General features: G+C 39.7%; 1 protein-coding gene across 4 annotated transcripts in view; it reads left to right on the top strand.

Annotated features, from left to right (window-relative positions):
• The first annotated feature begins 21 nt into the window (after positions 1–21).
• ankrd12 (ankyrin repeat domain 12) overlaps positions 22–26,908 on the top strand; it is a 47,268-nt gene continuing 20,381 nt past the window's right edge. For all 4 annotated transcript variants that reach the window (XM_039815827.1, XM_039815828.1, XM_039815829.1 and 1 more), the window contains exons 1-2: positions 22–176; positions 25,296–25,409. In XM_039815827.1, coding sequence (XP_039671761.1) covers positions 25,350–25,409 — 60 coding nt within the window. In that variant the 5' untranslated portion in view covers positions 22–176; positions 25,296–25,349. The remainder of the gene's footprint in view (positions 177–25,295; positions 25,410–26,908) is intronic.

Genomic DNA, 26,908 nt, shown 5'->3' on the forward strand with positions numbered 1-26,908 from the left:
GAGAGGACGGGCGACGAACGAACGGCTGGGATGTTTTCAAAACCAGCGATGAACGTCACACAGCCGTAGGCTACGGTTAACGTCCAATATTTAGGAAATAACTGTTTATCTTGCGCAATATTCACATATAGCAGAACCTGAATGAATCGGTGGGATACGTGTGACCCAGTTTAAAGGTAAGCGCAAAACAAGGTTTGTTGTTTGATTGCGTCAGATCATATGGGAGTAAAATCCTAGTTAACGTTAGCCATCTGGCTACGTTCTACAGCGAGCAGGCTAATGGTAGGCTAACGTGAAGTAAACTGCGTGCCAAAATTGAATGTTATGTGTCTGCGTGGGCTTGCTATAGTTGTGTGCCACGTGCGTTGTACACACTGAGTACTTTCTCTTCGCTAACTGGAATTTCACCCATATCTGCGTAATAGCTCACTGTCTTTTAGCGAGAGAACAGAAAGCCACTAGGAAAATGTCGGGACGAAGCAGAGTGAGCTGGGTTAACCCCAGCTAGCGAGGCTATGTCGGGCTGGAAACGAGCTTGCTAGCTAGCTTGATCAAGCGCTGGGGAGGGGGGGGACGTTGTGAGGGCAGTGAAGGGGCTGCAGTGAGCTTTTGTCTCGGGCTGTGCTGAACTCGTGTTAAATATTGCCATTAAAACAATAAACTGAAATATCCTTTATGTTGGCCACAGAGTAACCGAAACGTTGCACAACACATTTACTTCTGCAACGCATTTCAGGACATTTATACCGTAACTCGTTATGTTTACTAACCACACGTTTTAGCGCTCAACAACATATTGCTGGCTGGTCATTGAAGACAAGCACAAGCGACATTACTGTGAGGTGGGTGGTGTTGTCTGCAATTATCTAGCCAACGCCGCCGTTTATGTTCAACCAGCGCAGTTGTTTGCATAATAGCTAGTATAAATCTAGTGTACGTATATAGTTATGTTTTGCTAAGTGTATACAATGAACTAGCATAACGTTAGCTTGAATAATCAGGAGCTTACGCCTCCCAGGCAATGACTGTGACATCTTGGGGGTGTGTTGCCTGATACAAAAGCTGCCTGTTTTAGATGGCTGTCCGTGTAACGCGCGCTCTGAGCCAACAAAACGTCGACCTTACATTTTAAATGCCTAAAGTGAAAGAGATTTTTTTGGTAGACATTTATATACACTCAAATGAAGCTTATACAAATCTAAAATGCACCACAGGCAAATTGCAAGTATTTAAAGTGCTATTCATCTCATGCATATATTTTTTTATGTACTATTAATATTGGGAGGGAAGAGAAATATTTTGCCATGGAGTTTTAAGACATAAGACAAACATGAATATATGAACAATATAATCTAATAATAATAATAATAATAATAATAATAATAATAATAATAATAATAAAAACAGAAATTGTAGATTATTCGAACATTACAAACAATGTATTCAAATAGGATGAATAAATACAACAGCATTCGTCAGATATGCAATATATTGAAGGTCTTTTGTAAGGCAAAGGCATAGAGCCTAAAAATGCAGGACCTTGCTGGAATTGCCATGAATAGACAAACAGGAGTTACTATTTTTTATGTTTTTCTTTTGCAAAATTTCTAAAATAAAATCTTATCTCAACAGTACAAGGTTTGTTCCTTTTGTGATCACGACAGAACAGTTAGCCTTTCTGTTGCTGAGCACTACTTGTGATCACCAAGCAATTACGCTAAAAAAGGAAAAAAAAAAGGGGTTTGTCAACAATACATCTGAAAACATGTCGTCATGATCGCTGAATGATTATTTCATTAACTCAATGGTCACAAGATAACAAGCTAATTACGTTGATGTAAAAAATATTTCTCTTAGAACTGGAGCTAAAACAATACTTTTAAAACGGTGCCAGCGCCTGAACTGATACTTAAAAAATTAAGACAGTAAAGGACAATTCCGGCGCAAAACGAACCTAGAGGTTATTAACTGATGTGTACCTATTCTGTCGCTCTCTGGGACATGTTTTCATGCTAATCGAATGAGTTTGGAGCTTTGATGAGGCTACCGCGGACCGCTGGTTAGCTTACAATGCTAGTATTTGGGGCATGGGGACACTCAAATTAAGTTATTTAATACCACTAAAAAGGCTCGAAATATCACCACACCGTAACGTTAGCATAATGAGGGTCCCTAAATGTGAACCGAAGCATTGACAAAATTGTAAGTGTACAGATAGTTTATGAAAAAGATAGATTATAAAGACAGTCGCGTTCATGTTTACTTGTGGGAGCCATCTTGGAAACCCTCATTATGCTAACGTTATGGTGTGGTGATATTTCGAGCCTTTTTAGTGGTATTAAATAACGATTTAATTTAAGTGTCCCCATGCCCCAAATACTAGCATTGTAAGCTAACCAGCGGTCCGCGGTAGCCTCGTCAAAGCTCCAAACTCATTCGATTAGCATGAAAACATGTCCCAGAGAGCGACAGAGTAGGTACACATCAGTTAATAACCCCTAGGTTCGTTTTGCGCCGGAATTGTCCATTTAAAGAACAGCTTATTTGTCGGTAAGGCCATACCAAATTTAAATGATTTATTTAAAATGTAATAATAATAACCAATAACAACAACTTATTTCACCAGTCAATTGCTGTTAAACGACAAAAAGAACCATTAGATGGCAGAGGAGTACTTTACAACAACATTGAGTGCACCATGAGAATCCAAGGTGCAATTGACCCTTCGCTAAGCCCCGGCCCCCTTAGTTACTGTTGCTACGCCTGACAAGCTTTCTCGCCTGGCATGTCTATTACAGTCAAGGGGTTAAGCTTCGCTTCAGAACTCGAACCTCCTATGGTGCAATTTTGATGCTACAAAGCCATCACCTCCCGTTAGCATTCCACTGACTAGCATTCATTTTGACGTCACTTGACAGTGAATAACTTTACATCTGAAGCGTTTAAAGACTTTGTCTGTTGTTTATTTCTAAAGAAACACGGCAATGTATAAAAGGCTCCATTACCTTGTACCTCACGTTATGGCTCCGTAGCAGACGTTTTTGTAAAAATAGGCTAATGATTGTGTCACATAGTAGAGGAATTACCGTATAGTACAGGAGACGCTCGCAGGCAGTTTCGACTTACATGAGGTGTTTAGGTTTAATTACTAATGTTAACTAGCATTTTAGTTGGCAGTAATTAGCTTGTGCCCATGTTATCTCCTTACATATACCTACGCTCTCCGTCTCTGTAAGATTGGGAATGATTGAGATTTCTCTTGGCACAGCTACCCGAACACTTACAACTTTCAGACACGTTGCTCATGTCACATTTACGTTGTCTCTCTCAGTTGGAGGCTGCGCAGTAAAGCTGGCGATCATCGGAAAAGTGCTTCTAATAGCCTTCACTGGTCTCCGTCCAGAGCAACGGGGTCTGTTGGTCCATTCTTATATACTGTCTATGATTACAGTATGTATGCACCGGTGTTAGACATTCCCAAGGAGATAAATGGTTATTTTTAGCGAACAGGTGAAATATCTGAGGGAGCAAGACAAAAGGGACTGCAGTATGCATTCGAGGGATCTATCCACGACATAATATGCAGCCAATTAGAGAATAATTTCATCAAAATTGAAGCTAAAGCCTAGGTCCCAGCGCAAGTAGGGTTGGGTACCGTTTGGATTTTTTACGATTCCGATGCCGAACCGGTACTTTTAAAACGATTCCGATTCCTAAACCGATTCTTGAAAAACTGAAAAATGACAAAAGGGAGTTTTTTTTTTTTTTTAAATTGAAAATGATTTAAATTGAACAATATATTAACGTTTTAAAGTACTTAAATTTATAATAAGTAAACCTAAGTCACCTAACGCATAACTACAATAATTTAACAAATAACAGTTACACTATTAACAAGTAACAACAAAATAAATGTTGGGTTGGTATGCCAACCAGCTTCAAACTTTATAGGGCTCCAGACTAACTTTTTTCACTAGGAGCACAGTGGCCCCCCAACGGAAAATTTTAGGGGCACAACCAGAAAGCTTAGGGGCGCACACCGTAAATCAACATGCTAACCAAATATTCACATTTCTACTAATTTCCACTGTATTACTAATAAATACTTTGATGATAGATGCAGAAATTACAATGTGCTGTTTCAAATTCAGTGTCACTTTTGAAGATGCAACATATAACGTAAACTGACAGCCCCATCGCTGTCATGACAGTAACAAATATATATATATTTTGTTTATTATTGTATTTGTATATTATTTTCATCATGACTGTTTTTAATTGCTCTTTAATGTTTCATGAAAAGCACTTTGAATTGCCTTGTTGCTGAAAGGTGCTGTAGAAATCAAGCTGCCTTGCCTTACAACCTCAGCCTGTCAGTCAGCCCCCAGGGCACAGAAACCACTGTTGTGCCTGCCTGCTCATCTCCGAGGAAGTGTAACGTCAACAGCACCGCGACCGCTTTTGGCTCGCCATTAATATCATATCGCAGCAAACGCTGGCTGCGTGAAGTTATGAAAACCTGTAACCACACTTGAAACCACTTTATCAGCATTTCCGTGACTCACTGTGACTTCAACAAAACTGCAGAGCCGACGTAGTTTGCATCGTCTGCAGCTCTGTGTGTGTGTTTGTGTCAGAGCTCTGCTCTCTGTCAATTTTCAGAGAGGACAGATATTACGGTAGCTAGCTAACGGTAGACTACAGAGAAAGTGATATTTTTACGTCAGTTTCGGACTGTGTACAAAAAGCCGTCTATCAGCAGGGATAGTATAGTGCATTTCCAAGAATAGCGTGGACATGCGCTTCACACCGCGAGCGGGCATGTGCGCCACTCGGCAGAAAAGGGAGAAAGAAAAGAGTCTGCTGTTGTCCGGAGCGACAGAGGGAAAATATTTCAGTCAGAACCGAAACGAGGAACCGAAATTTGCATTCTAGGTTTTGGGAAGGGAAAGAAAATTCCACCCCCCCGTCCAAACTTTTAGGACACCGGGTATCAGATTTGCACAATCCATAGGCAAAACGCTTCGGCTTGTTTCCCTCGCTCGAAAACTTGACCGACCTCCCGTGCCTAGTTAGGGTTGCTAAGACACGATTGGCCTGTGGCGGTTTTCGGGCGTGGCTTTGCGAAGGGTCAATTCAATGCCACATTATATCCCGTCGGGGTTGTTTCTCCGACAACTCCTGACAGCGGCAGTGGCCATGGTGCAGCTACTCTTTGTCTTTATCTGCAGACTGTTGTAGGTCCCAGTGTTGGAATCCTTTCAAGTGCAATACAGCCACATGTTAGACCGATTAGCTGTCAGCATTTTAACCGTGTTTTAGCCAGCTACGAGCTTTACAGTAGGATAATGTTACCTTGTGCCAAGTGTAGTGTTAACTAGCGTCACATGCAGTCATGCTTCTGTTGCCTCTAATGTCCGTTTCGGAGCAGCGGAGAATAGGCCTGCACAATATAAGATATATATGAGATATGGGATAATGTTGTTGAATATCACGATAATTAATTACTTGAAATAAATAAACTGATATTAAAGTGTACTCAGTTCTGTCTTTCTACTGCTTTCAGTATTCTGCTAAAATACAACAAATTGCTTGTAGAATTAAAAACGAAATGAAAGGAAATCTTTTCCAACATTATTTTATTTAACATTGAATATAAAATGCACCACAAAAAAGTGGGTTACATTTTATAGTGCAGTTTTCTAATTATAGTTTCTTTCAACTAACAGAAAAAAATCCCTAAGTGTCTTTTGCGATATGTTGCAGCCTTTCGCAATGTGTTTATTGCGTCATTTGATATTGCGATGAGGATAAACAATATATTGTGCAGCCCTACCAGAGAGCAGCGCAGGCATGTAAGTGGCCCCGAAATGAGGCACCAAAATCTGCTTTGTCATTCGGCTGGGATCCCAACCCTAGACCCTATGTTAAGATTTATGTAAAATTAGCATTTCACCAGTCGCAAGGCATTATCAGCCACAAGGGGTGTTTTTAATACAACAGATCTACATACCTTCAAAAGAAATTGCCTATTGGCTTTAAAGTCATCAAAGCCAATCAATATTTGGCCATTTGCTATTGTTAAATTCACCTTGTGTGATGATTGGGTGGTGGCATCAGTCTGTGTTTTTTATTTAATTAGTTGCCACGTGTTCTCACAGGGTTTTGCATAAAGTCTTTTTTTAAAAGCCGATGGCAAGGTTGTCAAATTACCATGGAAGACTGAGAGTAACAGAAACTACAAACTACACTTAGTCATTTCACTCTTAATCATACCTAAAACCAGAGAGGAGAAACTAATCGATAACATTGACTGAGGTAATGTACTTTGGGTTAAATGACAACCTGGGCACTTTCAGTCTTCCATGACACGTCATGTTTTGACATGACTAATCTAAAGAACAGGACTAGCTGTTAAATGTAGTCCTGGATGACCAGGAAATGCACCGGTGCTGTAATTACAAAGGGCTTTTTAAATAATCTTGTTACTTTGATATTTATTGTTTCTAAAACTCAACAGCAATTAAGATATTTGAGGAGAGCAAAACTTCAAATTATGTTATGACATAGTAATACATAATGTTATGTGAGAGTTTGGTGAGTAGTCCCGCTAACAGCCCGCTAACATTTGTTTTAGTACCTTTTTTATTTAGCTACTACAATAAACAAAAATGTTGCTTGGCATAGCCCTTGCAGTAAAGAGATTATAGAATGCTTTTTAAAAATGTATCTTATTCTTCTTTTATTAGCACAATATATGCACATCAGGTGCAAGCATGGTGCCTGATGTCAAGGTTGATGGTCTGCACACCCAGCCAGTTTGAAGTTAATTGTATGTGGTGCGATTAGCAAGCAGTGCAATTAGCATGCTTTTTGTTAATGTGACAGTGTAATCAAATTCTCCAACTTTACCAAACATGTTTTTGGGGTCGTTCTCAGTAGGTACTCTGTAAGTGTCCATGATAAGTTTATGAAAAGTTCTCAATATTCAACCACGTTGAGGAAAAAGGACATGAGATTCGATAAAGATCATGCAAGTGTACTTGGTAACTGAGGATGCATCAGATAGTTATTAGGCTGAGATTGAATGAGAAGTCCCACTGTGCTAAAGGTTGTAGTGTGTGAATAGGGTGAGGAAAAGTCATTTATATCGCAATATATCACCATACAGTTTTTTGCAATGCAAACATTGCTTTCAAAGTATGTGTCTTTGACTGTTATGGCCAACTGGCTAATGCCACCATTAAATCTCCATGCCCACTACATGTATGGGGTGAATTTAACAACAGCCAATGGCCAGATATTGGGTGACCTTGACTGATGCATGTCAATTTCACAAGCTGCTGTTCTATGAGACTGAGTGCTTTTTTTTTCAGAATTGGTGTTGGATATGTTAATTTCTTCTTCCTCATCTTTTTTTTTAGAAGGCTTTCCTTGACTGACTCATTTTGATCTTGTTTTTGTTGCTCCTCCCGAAGCTTTTTCTTTGTTTTTATTGCTTACCCACAGTGCCTGTGCACATGGTGTCACACAGTCTTGTCATTTGTTGGTGCAGCGTGGAGAAAAAATTGGGGCGTTTGGTGGAAGGATGTCCCCGACGTAGGGATGTAACGGTATGAAAATTTAACCTCACGGTTATAGTGACCAAAATTATCTCTGTATTATTGCGGTATTTTTAAAAGTGTGTTCAATATGTTCAGAAAGCACTGATAGGCCTACACAAGCTGAAATAGTTTCAAAAAGTGTAACAGTGTTTATCATATTACAAAAATATAGGCAATAAAAACTATTGAAAACTGGCTACTGAAACACGGCCCGCTGTAGGGTGTCCGGTAAGAACTTGAACCAGAGATGTCTGACTTTGAGATCCAGGAAGATTTCTTTACAACTCGAAAATGAAGTTAACTATGAAGTTGTATTTGACATTACATGTGAAGTTGGATGTGGTTCTGAAATATAAGCAAATAATGCACATTAATAAGCATCTGACTTACTATGAACATTATTTACCCAAAACTAAATGTTATAGCCACCAGCATATAACAAGAAACAACACTAAGAATTACATTCATTTCTTTGTAATAATTATCATAAATGTAACATATTGCTCAGTAAGACAAACTGAGAATAAGCCACATCTATTACAACACACATATCCATAATGGAGAAAACCGTGTAATACACCTTTTAATAGCTAAGCACATGGCTCAACAGCGCTGGTCTGTTTACTAGCGATTGCATGTTTGTTGCTAGCAAATTGCCCTAACACAACCTGAATATCAACACGTGGCTGCACAAGTACTATTAAACAATCTGCACATCTATCAGCTATGCAATAAGAAACACAGCAATATTATCAAGGCTCGCTCCCCCCCCTCCCCCCCAAGTAAATGTCACATCGGAACACAGGCTAAACATATGTAGCAGAACACTTATTAAAATATGAATACACGTAGCTTTAACATTTACACAGCTAACGAGCCAGTAAAACCCATGACATTTTAGCAAGCTACAGAATAGTTTAAAGGCCGGGACACATCAGGCTGATTATCGGCCGTGGGACAGTCTGGCGAGGTCAGAGACTCAAATCTGTTCGGTGTGTCCCGAACAGATTTGAGGTTTTGAGATTTATGAGGTTTTTAATGTGTATATAGAAACCAGCTACTCAATTGTGACAAAATCTTTACCAAGAGTTTTTTCCCCCCCTACACAAATAGTTCATTTTTTTGGCTAATAGACTTGGGTAATTTTGGAAGCATTTCATTCGTGTTCCTTGACATAATTGTATTTTAGTAGTAAAATGGTTAGCTTAATCAGTTAATTGAAAAACTGGATAAATTACTGATGGAACATGCTTGCAGCCCTGCTATGGTGCTGGTCTAAAAAAACTTTGTGACATTCAGCCAATAAGTCGATTTGGTCAGTTTGAAATATTCGTCTGTCTTGCTTTTGAGTTTTCTTTTTCATTTGGGATAGATTAGTTTTTCATCACAATTGATTTGTTTTTCAGTTTGCAGGATGAGTGGATAAGACATAATGCACTTTGCCGTCTTATTGTTTTATTTTTTTTATTCATTTGCCTTTGTACCTAATAGGGAACTAGCTTGTTGCATACCTAAATGGGCCTGATGGATATGTCCAAGTCAAATGTTTTGTGCATCACACATTTTTGCATGGTATATTAAGTAATTAAACATAAGGAAAATAAGAGTTGGCAGGGTAGGTAAGTGACCTTCACAATAAGTCACAGAGGTGGAGGCAGGGTCCGAAATTAACACTCGCACACACCAGACGCCAGCCACCACGTCACTTCTGTTTACTTATAGCTAGCGTTTACCTCAGGCTAATTAATTAGCTAGTAAGTGCCGATTTTTGGCAGCCAGCCTTCCAAAAGAAAGCACACTGAAAATAAATGTTGACCGGTCATTAACCGTTGACCGACACGCAGGAAACCGAGTCTCAGTTCACCTGTCTGCGAGGCTCTGACACACTTTCCGCACTCCGTGTCTGCGGGCAGCTGTAGGCTTGTGCCGGTGTTGATGTTCTGTACATTGTCATGGACACCACTTTCCTAAAACCACTTGCAGGACGGACACAAATCCACAGCGACTCGCGGCGTGTATTACCGTGCCTGTCTCCACCACCTCCACATGCAGGTTGTCAGCTGTGTTTGGGCTCTTTTTTTTCTTCTTCACGTGAATCATAAGATGACTCGTAAAGTTGGCGCCCTTTTGTGCTAAGGACCTTTGTCATGAGAGGCTTAGTCTAGCTGGCTATGAGATGCTTGGACTTATATTTTGTCTTCTAGGTCTAATCCTTCTGCCATCTTGCAGCACTTCATCAGCAACATGGGCCTGTTATGAATTCTGGCGTTAATAAAGCTGTGAAAGTCTTGGCCTTTAACATACTATGAAAGCAGTTCCTCTTTTTTGCTTTGAGTGATCACACCAGGGCAGTATCTTCAGGGAATCCCCCCAAAACGGCCAGAGTTTTTATTTTACTCTTCTCCTCCTTTTTGTTTAAGATACCTTCTAGGCTTGGAGCAGTGTACAAATTGTTTTTACATGTATTTATCGCTTTTCATTGCCAATGGGTGAACGGATTGTAACGTAACTTTAAAAAATGAGACCATCCCTGACTTTCTCGATTGCCTAACAGCCTGTGGACTGATTTCTATGTGAAGGACTGTAAAGGGTTTTTTTTTCTAAGAAAATCCATAGGATGTGACGTTAATGTGCGCTCCTGAAACCCAGCACCAACCGTTTGCAACACTAGATAATGTTAGCTAGAAATTGGAGACCACTAATGTCAACAAATGACCGTCACGCCCCCCACCGCAACGGAGTCCACGCATGCTGTGTTTGCGTTATGTTCATTTTGCAGTGGTGGTCCGGAGACAGACCTTCAGTTTGCGGTATAGCAACTTAAATTCAGCCAGGGCCAGACCTAGCGCTGGGGGTTTGGGCTGGCTGACTTGGAGTTGCTACAGCCAACAACGTGCACAAACACAACGCATCTCCCCCTCCCATCGTCATGTTGCCGGCCTAGGCTTGGCAGTAAATTGCGCACTGTCTGTTAGACACTAGTGGCTCCATTAGTCTGCTAATAAACAGACATAATATTATGTTAATACCGTTGTCATATTGCTTATTACTAATGCAATACAAGTTGGATGTAGCGATGTGACGCCGTCGGCACATGTCAAAATGATAAATGCTGGTTTAGCCAGTTTACATAAAATCCAGGCTTTCAAGCCATTATACGGCACATGCCTAAGCGATTTTGTGCACTGCCTAAGTGTATGAACGTAAAAACAAGGTTGAGAGCATCTGGACGAGCCAACGCACGGGAAGCTTGTTGTCTTCTGCACACGTGCCACATGATGGTTTGTGTACAAACGGCACAAACCGTGTCACAGCCACAACACACATAATGCATGTTGCGCACACAGCGGCAGCTGCAGCATCTGGACACGTAACAGTGCAGTCTGTGTACAGTTTATCTCTTGTGAATAAAAGCTACAACTCCCAAGTCTGTGTCTTGCTTGCTACTTGCTGGTTAAAGTGAAGGGAGTTAGCCACAGAGCTTGCAACAACTTCAGCACAGGCTCACTAACTTAAGGTGGGCTGACCTTTTTTAAGGTGGACCAGCTATTCTAATTTAATGACAAGCTGCTCCTCCAAGTTTTGCTTTAGTGATCTCTTCCTCATTGCAACCAACAACCACTAAGCTTTATGTAAATAATTGTGCGATGACGTCACCAACATGCAAATTAGCATACGTCTTCAAGTGCTCTTAAAAACCCGGGGGAAACCCTGTAATCAAACCGGTTTAAGCTCGTACCCCAGACCGGACAGGCAAAACCAGAAACCGACCCAGCCCTTATTCCTTCTAACTAGGTTGGAAAGGTTGTAATGAATTAAACAAAAAAATCCCACAATACAAGGAGCCAGCTTAAATTCTGCTCTGTATCACTTTTACCTCACGTTGTAGACCACATTTATTGTGTTGCAGTTCAAACAAGACTGTAAAAGCACTAGTGCTGTTTCTGATAGGAAGTGCCTCTAGCCTGGCATCTGCAGTTGGCTCCATCAGCCAGGTATCTGCGTCTGGCCCAGCAAGTGTGTGTATGTCTTTGTGTGAAGAGGGTGGAGCCTCCTGATTACACAACATGTGCTAGCCTTTGCCAGCAGCTAAATGTGTGCAGAACGTAGCTTTTGTTTGGTACGTTTAAATGTAGTATCTCTGTGTAGAACGGCTGATGTTGCCTCGATACTCCACCATGTCCTTTTTAAAGTCTGATATTTTGAGTCTTTGACCTTCCTGCAGGGAATACAGCATGACAATGCAGAAAGAAGAAAAAGCGGTGTTGTAATATTACAACATTCTAGATTTTTAATTATTAATGAGCCCTTAAAGTTTCCTTTTTATGAATGAGCAGTGAGAGAGATAAAAGTGTGCATTGATAGTTACAGGGGGGAGACAATTTGACAATTGGCATGTGGTTTGGTTTCTTCATTGCTGGGCTGCTATACTTTGCTGATGCCAAAGAAAGCGATCATATCCTGTTTACTCTGGCTCTTACAGTGATGCTTTCAGAGGGCCATGGACCTTCTTGCTGCAAAATAGGTTGAGTATTTAATTCACAGGAACACTTCTGTGCATGTATTTTCATTGGCTTTGTTGCATCCCCTTTTTGTGTAGAATTATTAAACATTTTTAACTAAATTGAGGGTGAGCAACTGGAACGGTGACAGGACATCAATCACTCACCAAGTCATGACAACCAAATAAACAGCGCGAGTACAACAGTTTCTCCTCAGGCAGAGTGACAAACGGACGAAAGCCTTGACTGCTGTTTTTACCATGAAACCGTAGAATATGACAGCTACAGTAGCTTGAAAAATAGCATTGTGCGCACTGAATTTTGATTAATTTACTGTTTATCAGACCCCAGAAGCTAGCACACCCTGCGGTCCTACTGCCTCACTCCCCGCTGCAGGAGACGACGTATTCCCGCGACAAGCTGTATTCACTTACTATTTAAAATGTTCTCCAGCTTGGTGGGGATGCGTACCGCTCAAAACCAACATGAAAGAAACGTAGTAATGTTCCCTGAGCGTATTGTTTTGTAGCTAAACTGTATGTAAAATGAGCTGTAACGTTAAATCACCTGTTTTACGTATCCTAAGGTGTCTATGTGCTGGAGTTTCCTTAGCGGTGGATAGCTAGCAAACAAGCTCCCTTGACTGAAATGTTTTTGTTCATATTTTGGCACAAAATATAATAAAGTAGTGTTATGCATCTGGAATTGTTCATTAGCTATGTGTGATATCTGTCAAGCTGAATGGACTCACAGTAGTAAAACACGGACATGTTCCAGCAGGCATATGATCTGAAATTTGGGGGAAATTAACATGGGCAGCCAAGATTACTGCTTTCCTTGGCATTAGCATGTAGCTACATGTAGTGCGCATTGGACTGTAATGAAATGTAACTGTCACAATTTCCAGATAAAGGCTTCTAAACCAACATTATAGCATTATATTTTTGTTCAGTTAAATGTAATTAATCTATATGCAGTAGTAAGGCAAGAAACATTTATTTATATAGCCCATACACAAGGCTGTTCCAAAGTGCTTTACAGACATTTATTAGAAATTGGAAACAAACATTGAAAGATTGAATAAATGAAGCAACATTGTGTCGAACATGTTTAATTGTGTTCATATATTACTTTACAGTTTAGAGGAATGCAAACTATTTCAGTTGTGTTTTAGGTTAAAATTTCAAGCGTAGGTTAATTTTAAACATTTAATATAATAAAACCAAAACTCATTAACATTTAAAATAGAATTTTAAATAGTCTCTAAAGTCAGAGAGAAAGGAGTTGAAATGACTATCCTGGATAAAGTAGATTGCTTTAAAATAAATTAAACAGGAGTTGTGTTGTCAGTGCAATGAAAAAAGCAGCAGTGGAAAAAGATGAGGTGATGTTTGTATATTAGTATTATCATGATGTAACAAAGAGTATGTGCATGGCTGCGCAATCTCGTTGAGTAACGTGGGAGTAATTGTTTCCCAACTGGTCGTACATTCTCATATTTCCAGATGACAGCATTCCTCAGTTTCTGGCCTCTTCTAACTAAAGGTTGCTCTGAATCTAGTTTTGGATATTTTTTAAATGCCTTTTTTGTCAAGAGGGAGAACGGAGTTGGCCCTTAGTGGCTATGATACCATAACAGTTTAGTATTGTGGCTACTGCTGCATCACCGTAAAAGCCCTCCAGCCTACTACTACTACTACTACTACTACTACTACAACATCATGCATTTATTTGTTGACCAATACAAGTTTGACATTTTTGGCCAAATATTTAGACCAGGGTTAGTATACTGGGATAGATTAGTGTTTGCCAGTATTAGCAGTCCCAGCAACACATAATCTGAAATCACAATAGAGTAGGAGGTTACTTTTGTATCTGAAATGGTGTTTATTGTGTCTTGATGCACTTTAGTGTTAAATGGGAGGTTGTCAGACCAGCTGTCCATTCTGTAATACTTTGTGTAAGTGTTAAGATCATCAATAGCAGTTGGAACAAATTGCGTCCATGGTCTCATGTTTATAATGAAGGTATTGGAAGATGGCAAAAGGAAGGCAAAAGCTCAAACTCCCCATACAGTGAATATTCACAGCAATCAAGTGTTAAATTCCTCTTTGACACAGAAGCTCATCTCTTTGACAGCACCTGGGATCATGTCCTTTTAGCCCCACACAGGTTAATGTTTTAAATGGAATACTTGAGAATCAAAATCTCAATATGCTGGTTCTGATGCAGTGCTGACTATAGAAATACATCAATGCTGAAATGCTAGTGTGGCTGGATATGGTTGCTGCGTGTGATTTGTTACTTCTGGGCATGGGAATATTCTTCTCTTTTACTGTAAATTTAGACTGTAGTGTCAAGCAAAAGTGGCAAAAAAAATATCAGCTTTTCATATGTGAATATTTGGTGCTTTTCATAGTTTTCTGTGATTGAAAATTGGAGACATCACTTTTGTGATCAGCATTTTCACATTTTTTTCTGGCACTTTATAGACTCAAGATAACGATCAGTCTGTTAATGCAAAAAAATAATAATAATCGGCAGATTAATTAATAAAGAAATTAATCACAAGTTGTAGCCCTATGACATCATTTAATTTAACTAAATCTAAGCTACAGTGGATTGCATAAGTTTACACACCCATGCTAAAGTTGACTAAAAAGAGGAATTGAAAAAACATCTTTTCGAAATTGATCTTAAGGCTTAATTAAAAAAATCTGGAAAAATCCTACCTTTTAAAGACACCAATTTTCTTTGTGAATGAATAATGTATTGTAAATGAAGCCTGTATTATTTATTGCTAAATGAAAAGCTGGGCTGATATTTACCAGTTTAAAATGGAGTTTCTCACTTTGTTTTCTTCTCTAGTAGTGAGTATATACTGCTTAATTGACAAATTATCTTTTTGGTCAGTTGCATTGTGCAACAAGAACACTAGGAGAAGTTTAACCTGTGTGTTGACAATTTTATTATTAATGTGCACAATAAAGTAGTAGAACTTAACCTGCTGAGTGTGCTCAATAATAATCTGCATTATCTTAAAGCCCAAAGGTGAATACACTGAAATGAAACTGCTACTAATCTTCATGCTGCATAACTGTTGATGAAAGACTTTGTTTGCTTGTTAGTCTGTATTCCTTCTAGTCTAAAGACGGAGACGCTGTTTCAACCTTTACAACCTGGCCCTGCCGAGGCTTACTCTGGCACTGCAGCTCAGGCACACGTGTCGCGCCTGTGATCGGATAGACATCTCATCAAGCCTAATAGGATGTGGCAGGTGTAGATGGAGTCATGTCTTTAATGTCATGATGAAAATTGTTTTATTTTTTTCACTTGGAGGCCTGCTAGTTGCTCATATGGAACCCAGTAGATTGGGGATACCTTAAGGTTGTGACACCTTGTTAGAGATGTGTTTTGTTTTAGAATCGTGTGGGTAGTTTTAAGGACAAAGTTGTTGCAGCAGTTTTTGGGTTGTTACCATTTGTTACACAGATTTGGTAGATTTGGCGCACCATTTAACAATTTTTTTACCACTTGCGAAACTGATAAAAAATCCCTCCAAAATACCACATTAAGACACCTAGACCTTGAGGAATATGATAAAAAGCCACACCCACCGGAGGGGAAAACCACTTTCCGCTCTCCATTGACTTGTATTGCGTGAATGTGCCTCCTCGTCAATTCTGTCCCTTAGCAAACAAGAGAAAAGGCCTTTAAGCTGCTGTGTGGTGGGATGCACTACTAACAATGTGTACAACTCATAACTTTGCCCTACGTTTTTTATAATTTGGTATCAAAAACCTTTGACTTTTGGAGATTTCTCTGCAAGAACTGAAAATGTCCAGGTTAGTTTTTCCCTCGCCATAATGTAGCCTAACTTTAGAGAATTATTTGGCCACCTTCCCGACATGCTAGCTACCATGACATGGTTGGTACCATCGTCTAGTTTTATATAATACCAATATCTTGAAAGTTGAACAGCAACAGTTCCCCAGTGTTTGGTCCAGTCATGTGAGCTTTTCACTGTGGTGGAAATAATACAACGAAACCCACGCCTAGGTCCTAACCTTTGCTCTAATCCTTCCCGCATTCCCTCTCCCCTCCTTTTTAACCCATAATCAGCAGTGAAGGCTTCATTGTTCTTGCCCGCTGCTTGGGTATCTGATCATTAACCTACATTCAGAGCTGTGGTAGTAGGTTTTTTTTAAGGCTCTCGGACACATTTAATGGGTGTGTTTCTGTGAGCTGAGCCTTATTTTGCTGCCAGTAAAGTTAACCCTATTTACGCCCCTGGTGTACAAACATTAGGCTATTTTATGAGGCTTTTGATAGGGATGCACTGATACCACTTTTTTTAAGATCAAGTACAAGTACTTACATTTGGGTACTTGTTGATACTGGGTACCGATATGAGTACTTAATAATCCCCCTGGGGTCCGAGGGAGTTTTCAGACATTTTGGCCTTCTCTGATATTGTTGTCAATTAGAACAAAACAGTATTTTCAAAGTACCATGCCTTTTTTCTTTTCAAAGCGTGGACATTTCCCCGGGCTAGTGTCAATAAAATAAATCATATAATTCCTAATATCAAAATACTGAGTGAGTTTAGAAAGAATGAAGAACGCAAAGTCCGATGACGTCATACATGTGCATATTAGGTACCCATGTGGATTTACCGATACAGCGGAGAGGATGGTTTGTTTATGCCAGCAGCTAAGTTCACAAGATTTTGTCCAAATTTAAAGACTTGGCAAACTATAACCGTTAGACTACACACTGAGAGCTTTCGTTTCAGCCTGTTGGTGGAAAAAAAATCGCTATTTACAGAGTAGCACTGTGGTTGTTAAAACAGCGCTGTGTAGAAACCGCACGCAGACAGAGCAGTTTGAAATATTATGCCCGTTAAAATGATGAGAGACATTGGACTAACGGGCAACAGGCTGCTGATGTGCTTTTTCACAAAGCAGCTTTGGAAGCAGGGTTTCTCTGATGTGGTGACGGCTGGGAGCCTGTACATTGAGAAGACGTCGAAACTAGGGCTGCAGCTACCGATTATTCCATCGATAAATCGAGTAATCGGATAAGAAGTTCTTTTGTTTTATTGAAGAGCAATAATATACAATAGTTTGGTTTAATTTTTGGAAAATGCTACATTTTTATTGCTTAAAATATCATCACTCAAAAATATTAAGTGCCTTTAAGTGAAAAAGGTGCTTCCCTAGCTTTTGATTTGTGTGCGTGCCATGCCCCAAGCCTCTCCCTTGAAAATGTAGTTCTATTCCTGTTTTTTATGGAAGCTTTTTAGTAATGGCTAATGCTGTGAAACACTCAGCACTCACTCTTGCATAAGAATACACATTTAGGACACATCAAGTACATTATGTCTGGGTCTTACAACCGTCTAATGCTTGGATTATTATGAATTAAGCCTGAAAATGTGGTGTCCTGGAAGTATTTTTGCCAAACTAACATGATTTGTCCTTAGTTAAATTGAAGAGTATGCTTCATGTGCTATAGATTGGGTAGAACATTACCATTTGGTCCACAGGTTCCCATCAAAATGACCATTTTGACCGTTTAACCAGGTGGTTTAATTTTGACCAGCAAAGGCCAACTTAAGGTTGGCTGGTGCCTTGATCAAATTTATCAGTTTCTGTAACATTTTTGCAGCAGTTGTCTTGTGCCTGTTGATACATTTACTTACCATTGGCAACGGTAGCCCATGCTTTTTCCATGTGGGGGAGGTTGAACCAGAGCTTCTCCACCTCTTCCCAGGAACATGGCTGGCTCATTTATGCAACCAAACAACCACTGGAACGAAGGCCAGACACTCTGGTTGGAGGAGGCGTGTTTCGTCTGTCTGGGGTTAGGGTAGTGAGAGGTGAACCGACGCCTTGAGGCATCCAGTGTCACTTGCTGTTTGTTTGTCCATGTCGAAATACGTAAATTCAGATGACCCAGTGATTGGAGGAAGAGAGCTGCACTTATTTCTGTGGATGAAATGTTATGCTTTTGAATTTAGAAAACAGTTAAGACAGAATGATGTATGACTGTGGCTAAATAACACAAATGGACAAGGCTTATCTGTGTTTATTTCTTGTATATTTTTAAGAGTAAGTTTCACGTTTGTGATTTTTGTGCACTTTATTTTGTGCATTTACTTGGGTACCCAGGTCTATGCTGTGTACAGTGTAACAAGCAACTCAACAACTGGCCTGTTAACATATTACTCCGGGGTTATTGCTGGAACTAAATATTATTGTCATTAGTAGTTAATCTAGTATTGTATCCAATAAATGTTTTGTTCCATTAAATATTAAATGCATAAAAAACGCACGCTACCAGATCTTTTGATTGTTTTTAAACGGATAACTTAATCTGACTAACATTCACAAACCTAATGTTCAATTTATAAAGACATTTAACAATTAACTCAACCAGCTTATTGGTGTTTTTACATAAAAAAAACAAAACAAATAACAAATAAAACAAATAAGTTGTCATTTAAAAAAAGGTAGTTGATACATTTTCCATCATTTTAAACAATTTGGATTACGGACATGTTAGAATATGATAATTTTTCTTTTTTGTTTTCAACAGGAAAATAATTGGACTGGACGTTTCTAGGGCATATAACAGATTTGACGTACACAGTGTTAGGTATTTATATTTAGGTGTGTGTGTGTGTGTGTGTGATCATGTTGATGAAGGCTGGCTCTTTGCTGGGTATTGTTGCCTCTACCCCTCTCCCCTATTCTCAGTAGTAGGGCCTATGCGCTTGGCTTTGTCTTGCTACTCATTAGGGAGTCGGAGGAGGAGGCGGAGGAGACGAAGGCTGGGAGTGGATGTGCAGCTGAGAGAGACCTCCCCCATCATTTAGCCTGACGGCATACAGGACCACACCACGTGACCAGCTGTTTACTGTCGCAGCAAGCGTAGTGCGCCTCCTTGTGTGTTACACGATTTGCCTGCCTCCTATTGTAGGAAACATCAGACTCCAGCTTTAATGTAGATTTAAAATATTCTTGCTCATAATCCACTTGTTTTTATTTCTATTGGTGTATATAACCTTTTATAAACAGTGATGCACCCAGAGCTTGTTTTCCAGTAGGTTCCTTTGTGTTTGTAGTTGTAAGCCACATGGGGGACCAGGGGAAAATCGTGTGTGTGTGTGTGTGTGTGTGTGTGTGTGTGTGTGTGTGTGTGTGTGTGTGTGTGTGTGTGTGTGTGTGTGTGTGTGTGTGTGTGTGTGTGTGTGTGTGTGTGTGTGTGTGTGTGTGTGTGTGTGTTAAAGAGGGAGAGAGAGAGCTCACAGCAGGCAGTACACTGGAAGCTGTAGAGGAGTAATGTTGCTGCGGCTGGTGGCGGCGGCGTACTCTGCGCTCTTTGTGTCAGGCTCCATGCTATTCTTAGCACTCTTCCCTCCCTGTCCCATCCTGCAGTCTGTGGATCAGGTTACTGTACTGTGTGTGCTCTTCATCTATCCCAGCTACATCACTCTTCACCACCCCCCAACTCCTCAGACCCCCAAACCGTTACACTCACGCAAGGACATACACTAAAGCAGTCGCTATGCTGTCAGTGCCAACATGCTCCAGCACCACAGGGAAATGGTTGTTATTGTTGTTAGTCAGGAACCAGTGGAGTTTAAGTGCAGGAACACCAGGTTATAAATAAATACAGAGACATCTGCTTCTCAGAGGGAGAAGCAGTGCAGCCAGCACACTTAACTTGGGACTTCACTGTTCAGTCATTGCAGGTGGATATTTATTTATACTTAGAAAAATTCAAACCCATATTTTTTAAGTGGTTGTCATGTCCAGGCTTAAATATGATACTTTTTAAGCTGTTATATTTTTGAATCACATTATCTGAAAAGTAAATTGAACTCCAGCCATGAGGGCCACCATACTTTGGTCATCCACTAAAACTGTAATGAAACATTGCAAACTGATTATTTTCATTATCTATTGTAATCTGATTATCATTTTCTCACTTGTACTGTTAATTGTTTCAGGTCTAATAGTTGATTAGTTGTTAATCAGGAACTATTTTAGATAATGTATTAATTGTTTTTTCTATTCTTTGCTTGCAGCATCTCCAATGTAGGGATTTGCTATTCTTTGTTTTTATTTAATCATAAACTGAATATCTTTCTGCTTTGGGATGTTGCTCTGAAGACATTTTAAGATGTAACCCCTGGAAAAGCATAATGGGCATTTTCCACTATTTTCTGACAATTTATAGACAAAATGTTAATTCTTTTAGTTGAGAAAATAATTAGCAGATGGTCAATAATGAAAATGATCATTAGTTGCAGCCCTATTATAGTTTAACTCCTTGGCTGCTGAATTTGAAGCCACATCATTGATGTTGACACTAAGGCAACCAGCTATCCTGAGTGTCTGGTGGTCCCATCTCACCTAGGGCTGGGCGATACACACATGCACACACATGAGGCATGTATACCATTATGATTATTCATGCCAATTGTGTGGAAATATAAATTGGTTTGAGTGTTTTCTTTTGGTGAGTAACTAGCGGTAAAAAAACGTTTAAGAGCTCAATGCTACAGAGCGGCGATTGCTAGTTGTTTAAGCTGCTACAGACCTCCGTCACAGCTCGTATCAGCGGCATTTAGTAGATGTGTTGAGCCCGTCATTTCGGTGGAGATTGCGGTTAAGTAAGTAACGAAACGACTAGTTAAGAAAAGAACTAATGTTAGTCCCTGTCGCTGCCATGTTGTTTGTGTATCTCTATGGAAAACGCGCGGGGGGAGGGCTGAGCCCGTTCGGAGTTACGGGAGCCCAGAGGGGAGCGTTGGCGAATGTTAAGGAGAAAACCATTTTAACAAATCAACGTTAACTACACATTTGAGTTAATGGATAAAATCGATTTAGCCCTAAACTCATCCTTACGGTCATGATTTTGCAGTTTGATAGTCTGTTACATTGGAATTAAGTGGGTTAGGTAAATGTTGCTATCACTGTTTCTAACTGTCAGGATCCAATGTCAAACTAATCTCAGCCTTAGTCTCTGTGAACTGCACTAGTCATCAAGGCAGAGTTTGATCTAGACTTGAAACAGCCCAAGGTTAATGGCAGAGCTTGCAGGGGCTTATGCAGCCCTCATGAAAACTGCAGTGAATGAGAATGCCAAACTGGCAAGTGTCCAAATACCTCTGTAATTATAGTCACACTCCTCACCTCGTCTCTAGGCCAGATTGGAGTCCTGTCAGCGTTTGTTTTCTGGTCTGGTCCCGGGCTGTCCATAACGATTTAATACCCCCTTACACTAGCCTCTTTACACCAACGTTTTCACTGTGGGATGCTCAATTCTCCTATTCAGCTGCCTGAATGACGGTGCTGCTACATACCGGCTATCTGCTGACTAATGGACCTCTCACTGGCCTCAGCTGAGAAGCAGGGCTGTGTGTTGGAAAAACGATACCTGTCAACACTGTGCTATTACTTAGGATCAGCAATGGTTGTAAAGGTATTTGAAGAAAAAAAAAATTTCCTTTTGAGAGGACTAGTCTACTTATTTCTGGTAATTTAGTGCTGAAAACCACTATGACTGTCTGGAAAGGCAAATGGCATGTGTAACTCTTTAAAGATGTAATATTTCTGCATTAAAATGTCTAAAAACAACGATAGATAGATAGATAATAGATAGATAGATAGATCGATCTCTCTCTCTCTCAAAAAACAGTACTTTACAAAGCTCACAAGGAATCCCATATTCTGAAAATCCAAGTTAAATTGAGATTTAAAAGTACATGCATTTAAAATTTATCAACCGCAAAACAGGCTGTAATAACCGCAGTTTCCTGCTCTGTTAACGGCGTTTGTCTTAATATAGAGTGCTTTAGCTGCTTAAACTTGTAAGACTTGTATATTTCACATAAATCTCAAGTGTTTGTAGAGGTAGCACAAAACTAAACCGTGCATGTGTAAACACGTGTCTTTCGCTATACAATAATAAATGGTGCTAGTTATATTTTTGCTCCTTTTTGAATGTTTTTCATATGGGGCAGTGGTCGCAGATAACGACAGAATTGTTGTCTTGGAACAGCAATTACAGCACCGCTAATGCTAGCGCTGTTAACAGCAGACAAACTACTACTTTGGACCAAACTTGCAGGCTGTGTGAGTGGACTCGGGCCAGCATGAGTCCGCATTTTCGTACTGTGTGGTCGCTGGGACGGTACCTGTTCAGGTGATGGAAAAAAGATTTATTTTGCAGACCTTAATCTGCTCCTTATTGCTTCTGTGAAATCCGAACCATTTTTATATATATCTACAATGTCTTCAGCTTGAGAGGATAATGCGAGTTCACATGTTCATGATCACTTTTCGTTGCCCTTGGCTCCACTTGTCTTCCCTCTTGGTGTGGTTCGTTTGGGCAGGTGAGAATGCAGCAATCGTACTCGGTACGCTTTCAAACGAACTCTGGAGCGGTTCGCTTTTGGGGAGAACTTGATCCGACCTCAAACCGCCCCAACTACAGTATGTGTACTCTACTAGTCTGAGCTAAATGGCTGCTGTAGTCAGGTGTGCTTTGCAGTGTTTCTCTCACAGTAATAGACTGTGGTCAAGCTCCCCGAAGTCTTGGTGAGCAGACTAGTAGTAATGTCGCTCGCGAAACAATGTCTGAAAAATTATTCAAATGAAATAATTTTGGAGATGCATGAATTGTGCACTAGTCCAAAGAACTAGAACACAGGACCTTTTTTCCTGTATTTACTTTCTTCCTCCCGTCCCAGACACCTCTGACCAATAGGCGCTGCTAGTGATGCATGTTTGGTACGCTTGGATTTTTCTCCGTGTGAAATGGAACCGAAAAAAGGGGAAAATGCTCCAAGTTTACAAACTCATTGACTGATTCGGACCAGAGCAAACAAACTATAGGTGTGAAAATGCCCATGCGCTTTTTATTTTAGTCCAGTAACTGCTTACAAAATTACTATTTACTTTTGAGCCTTTCTGCCTTAGTTATAATTTAAAAGCAACCAATTGCATTTTAGTTTTTTCTTTTCAATATCCAAGGATTTGCTTTCATTTTAGGTTGGTTAGCATAGAAATCTCCTTACTAATCTTATATGTACTCCTCATAAGGTAGTGCAACATGTAGCTTAGCCTCACAGGATTATTGCTTTGTCATCAATCGTTGATGTAGCCACAAAGACCCAAATGACAGGATAGCTGCCTATGTAGCCCTAGATATAAACAGTACATGTAGATGTAGCCTACACTTCAAGGTAAAATTGATTGGGAGATTTTGTTTTTAAGGAATATAGCAAAAAAGCTTCATTTGATGTTCCAGCGCTTAATTTGCTTTATTTGCTGCTTTCTCTTATCTTAAATTATATTAAATTGAATATCTTTGCATTTTGGCTTTCTAGTCAGACAAAACAAAATGTGTGACGACGCCACCTTGCATTTGTGATGGCATTATTCACTATTTTCTCACATTTTATCAACCAAACAATGAATCGAAGGAAAACGCTTGTTAGTTGCAGGCTTGCTAACTATTCTCTCATTTGTATTTGTTTAGCAGGCTTGTCTTTTTGACATTTTGGCTGCCCTTGTCCTGTGAGTTTTGATCCCTTACATGTATACTGGCCCAAAGAAAAACAAAAGCTGTGGTTTACCAGGCTGAGCTATGTCAACATTCATTTTCAAATCGTGATTTTGACTTTACAAAAACTCGTGCTGTACAATGTCGTAAGTACCCAATTTTTGGCTAAAAGAAATTGGGTAAAAAAATAAATACATCTTAATTAAAAACCCTGACAGTTTTAAGAGTTACTTTTATGTTTAATGTAACTAGGGCAGTGACAAACAACACATTATTTTCATTATTGGTTAATCTTCCAATTATTTGCTCAGTTAATCTATTACTAAAACAATATTGAAGAAATGACAATTACAATTTCCATGAGTCCGACTCACAGGTCAAAACCCAAAGATATGCAATTTACTGTCATGAAAGACTACAAAAAACAGCAAATATTCACATTCGAGAAACTGGAACCAGTAATAAAAAAGACAAGCAAAGGATTAATCGATTTACTTTAATTGTTTAATAAAAACCGCACTCATCCCTGTTAAAGGAAACTCTCTTCTGATCAGAAGAAATACCCAGAATTGGAAAATGTTTTTTCAAAGTGGGTCACCCCCAGTAGAAGTGCTGTTTGCTGTGTGCTGTTTGCACTACTAAAAATAAACATGTTGGTTCATTTATAGATTATAGTAATTTTGATGCATAATGAGTAATGGGGCTGTCCCACTCGTTTTGGAGGCAGATTCACAACTTATCAGTGGCTTTCAGTTTTCCTAATATAAAGTTTACTGTTTGCGGTACGTTTGTTGGACTCAAGTAATGCTATTTCTGTAAAATCCGATGGGATGCTGTTTGGGAGAGAGCGTGTTTTTAAAAAAAAAAAAAAAAAAAAAACGAATCAGGGAAAGTTCATTGAAAGTACAAGAGTGAGGATCTTGTGACTGGAAACGGCCATCTTCATGTGACAAGATAACTGACACATGCCAATGTCGGCTTCATGCGCATGTTCAACGGAGTGTTATGCCTTCTCCAGTCGCTGCAGGCGCCCACAGTTCCCCCGTTGACTCTGCTGTGTGTTACTACACTGACGTAAACCACATCAGAGAGAAGCTTGGTTACACTGATGAGTAGATCATAGTGACAACATACAGGGGGGGGGCGTTTTACTCTCCGAAGCTTAAGAGTCCCTAAAGCTGTGATTCATGCTGCCTTGTGTAGTTGTTTCCTGCTTGTTTTTTTAGGGTATGTCTCAAGAAGTGGAATGGAAATTTCAATAAAAAATCCCTGATTACTGATCCTCACTTCAACGTACATCCTGAAACACCGCAGTGTTACACTTTGTAGCAGTGCCGTTTCATTGCCACTTCACTCCTCTTTGGGGTTAAGTGATTTGTCCTTTTTTAGGTGCGTTTCCTCTGTGATGCAGACATTTCCTGAAAGCCTAGTCTGTAAACGGTCACTGAGAAGAATTTAATTGTACCTGTATTTAAACATGCCTCTTTTTCTTGCCAGTGTCACTGCCTGTTTACAAAAAGTCTAAAGAAACACTAGGGCCAGAGTCATCCTCCCAGCCTTAAGTGGCAATGTTGAAGTCCTTCTCATTGCTGTTGTTTTCTGTCTCCAGGTGCATGATGAACTTAAGGCGTTGTAGCTGTCACAGCTAGTCAGGTGCCACACCATGGCCAAACCTGGGAGTGACAGAGATGGAGCCATGGTGGATAAGCAGGCGGGGAAGAAGGTATGTGAGCACAGACACAGAATAGACTGAATACAACACTTGAGTAAGATGATCATATTACATAATCTTCATCAGTAGTCATGGGATTGTGGATGTTCAAACTTCCACTTTTTCGGAGCACTTTAGTGACTTTTTGTTTATGTTGGCATTAAAATGGAGGTTAATTCTTGATCTTGGAAATATCTGTTTACAAAACAATCTCAACCTCAAGATCCATTTAGAAGCTGTTCTGGATCCAAAGTCATCTTATCTGTGACTTGTGTTTGAGTACTTTAATTGTGATTTAGTAGTAGGGCTGTAGCGATACACTAATCTCACGATACGATACACGATATTCAGCTCACGATACGATATATATCACGATATTCAGCCAACGATACGATTAAATTCGATATAATTCCATACACTTACATCATTTTCTGAAGGATTTAAAGGGGACAGAGTGATTTTGGTGACATCTTGTGAGTGTTCCATTTACTTGGATTTAATTAATTGAACTGAAAACATCAATTACACAATATATGTCTCTGACTGGACAGAGTCTACTGCAGGGATCATCAACTACATTTTTTTCAGAATTTTACTAAGCACTCTGGTGGCCGGACTTTCAAATAAAGAAAATAAAATTAATTTATACCTAATACGCCTATTCTTTTTCACTTTCTTACTGAATTAATGCTAATTTTTTTTTACATGTATTAGTGTGAGCAAACTCCTAAAAAACATGGAAACTCCATAATGATAACTGGCTCTTTAACTAGACAAAGATCTCAGACTAGGAGGCAGTTCACTGAGGAGTGATAGTTAAAGTCTGTGATTATGGAAAAATTATTGTAGTATGCAGCATCCTGATTGGTGGAAAATGCTTGCAGGAAGAGAGGCTGTTGTCAGGTAAACATGTCGCTGTCAAAGAGGCTGAAGCAAAAAGTTGATGTGGAAAAGCTCAGCTTTAATGATGAATGGACTGATAAGCAGGCTATGCACTTGTCATGTATGCCTCATTTGCAATGAAACAATGTTGTTGCAAAATAATACAACCAGCATTATCATCATCACTCGAACATAACGATCGCGTCATTCACGTGCATATTAAGTTAGACTACAAACCGACAGCTTTTGTTTTAGCTTGTTTGTAAAAATTCGCTATTTGCAGAGTAGAGCTGTGTTTGCGTAAAACAGCGCGGTGGACTGAACAGATTGAAATATCGCTTTCTACATGTTTATGCTGGTCTACACCGGTGAGTGCATTAATAAGTATTGACTTTCTACTCACGAAGGTTTAATTGTAGCCTATTCACAGAAAAGAGACGTGAGTTCATCTGCCCCAGCGGCCGTTGGTAACTCTGTATCGTTCCCAGTCAGGAGCTGTGTGTGTGTGTGTGTGTGTTTTAATGCACACACATCTCGGCTCAGCTGTGTGTGTGGAGCTCGGGCATCGCTGTACAGAATCCCGGCATGTGAATAGAGATGTAAATACAGGGGGCTGGGTTTTTGCTCTA

This window comes from Perca fluviatilis, chromosome 11 (genome assembly GCF_010015445.1).
Source record: "Perca fluviatilis chromosome 11, GENO_Pfluv_1.0, whole genome shotgun sequence".
Taxonomy (NCBI): Eukaryota; Metazoa; Chordata; class Actinopteri; order Perciformes; family Percidae; genus Perca; species Perca fluviatilis.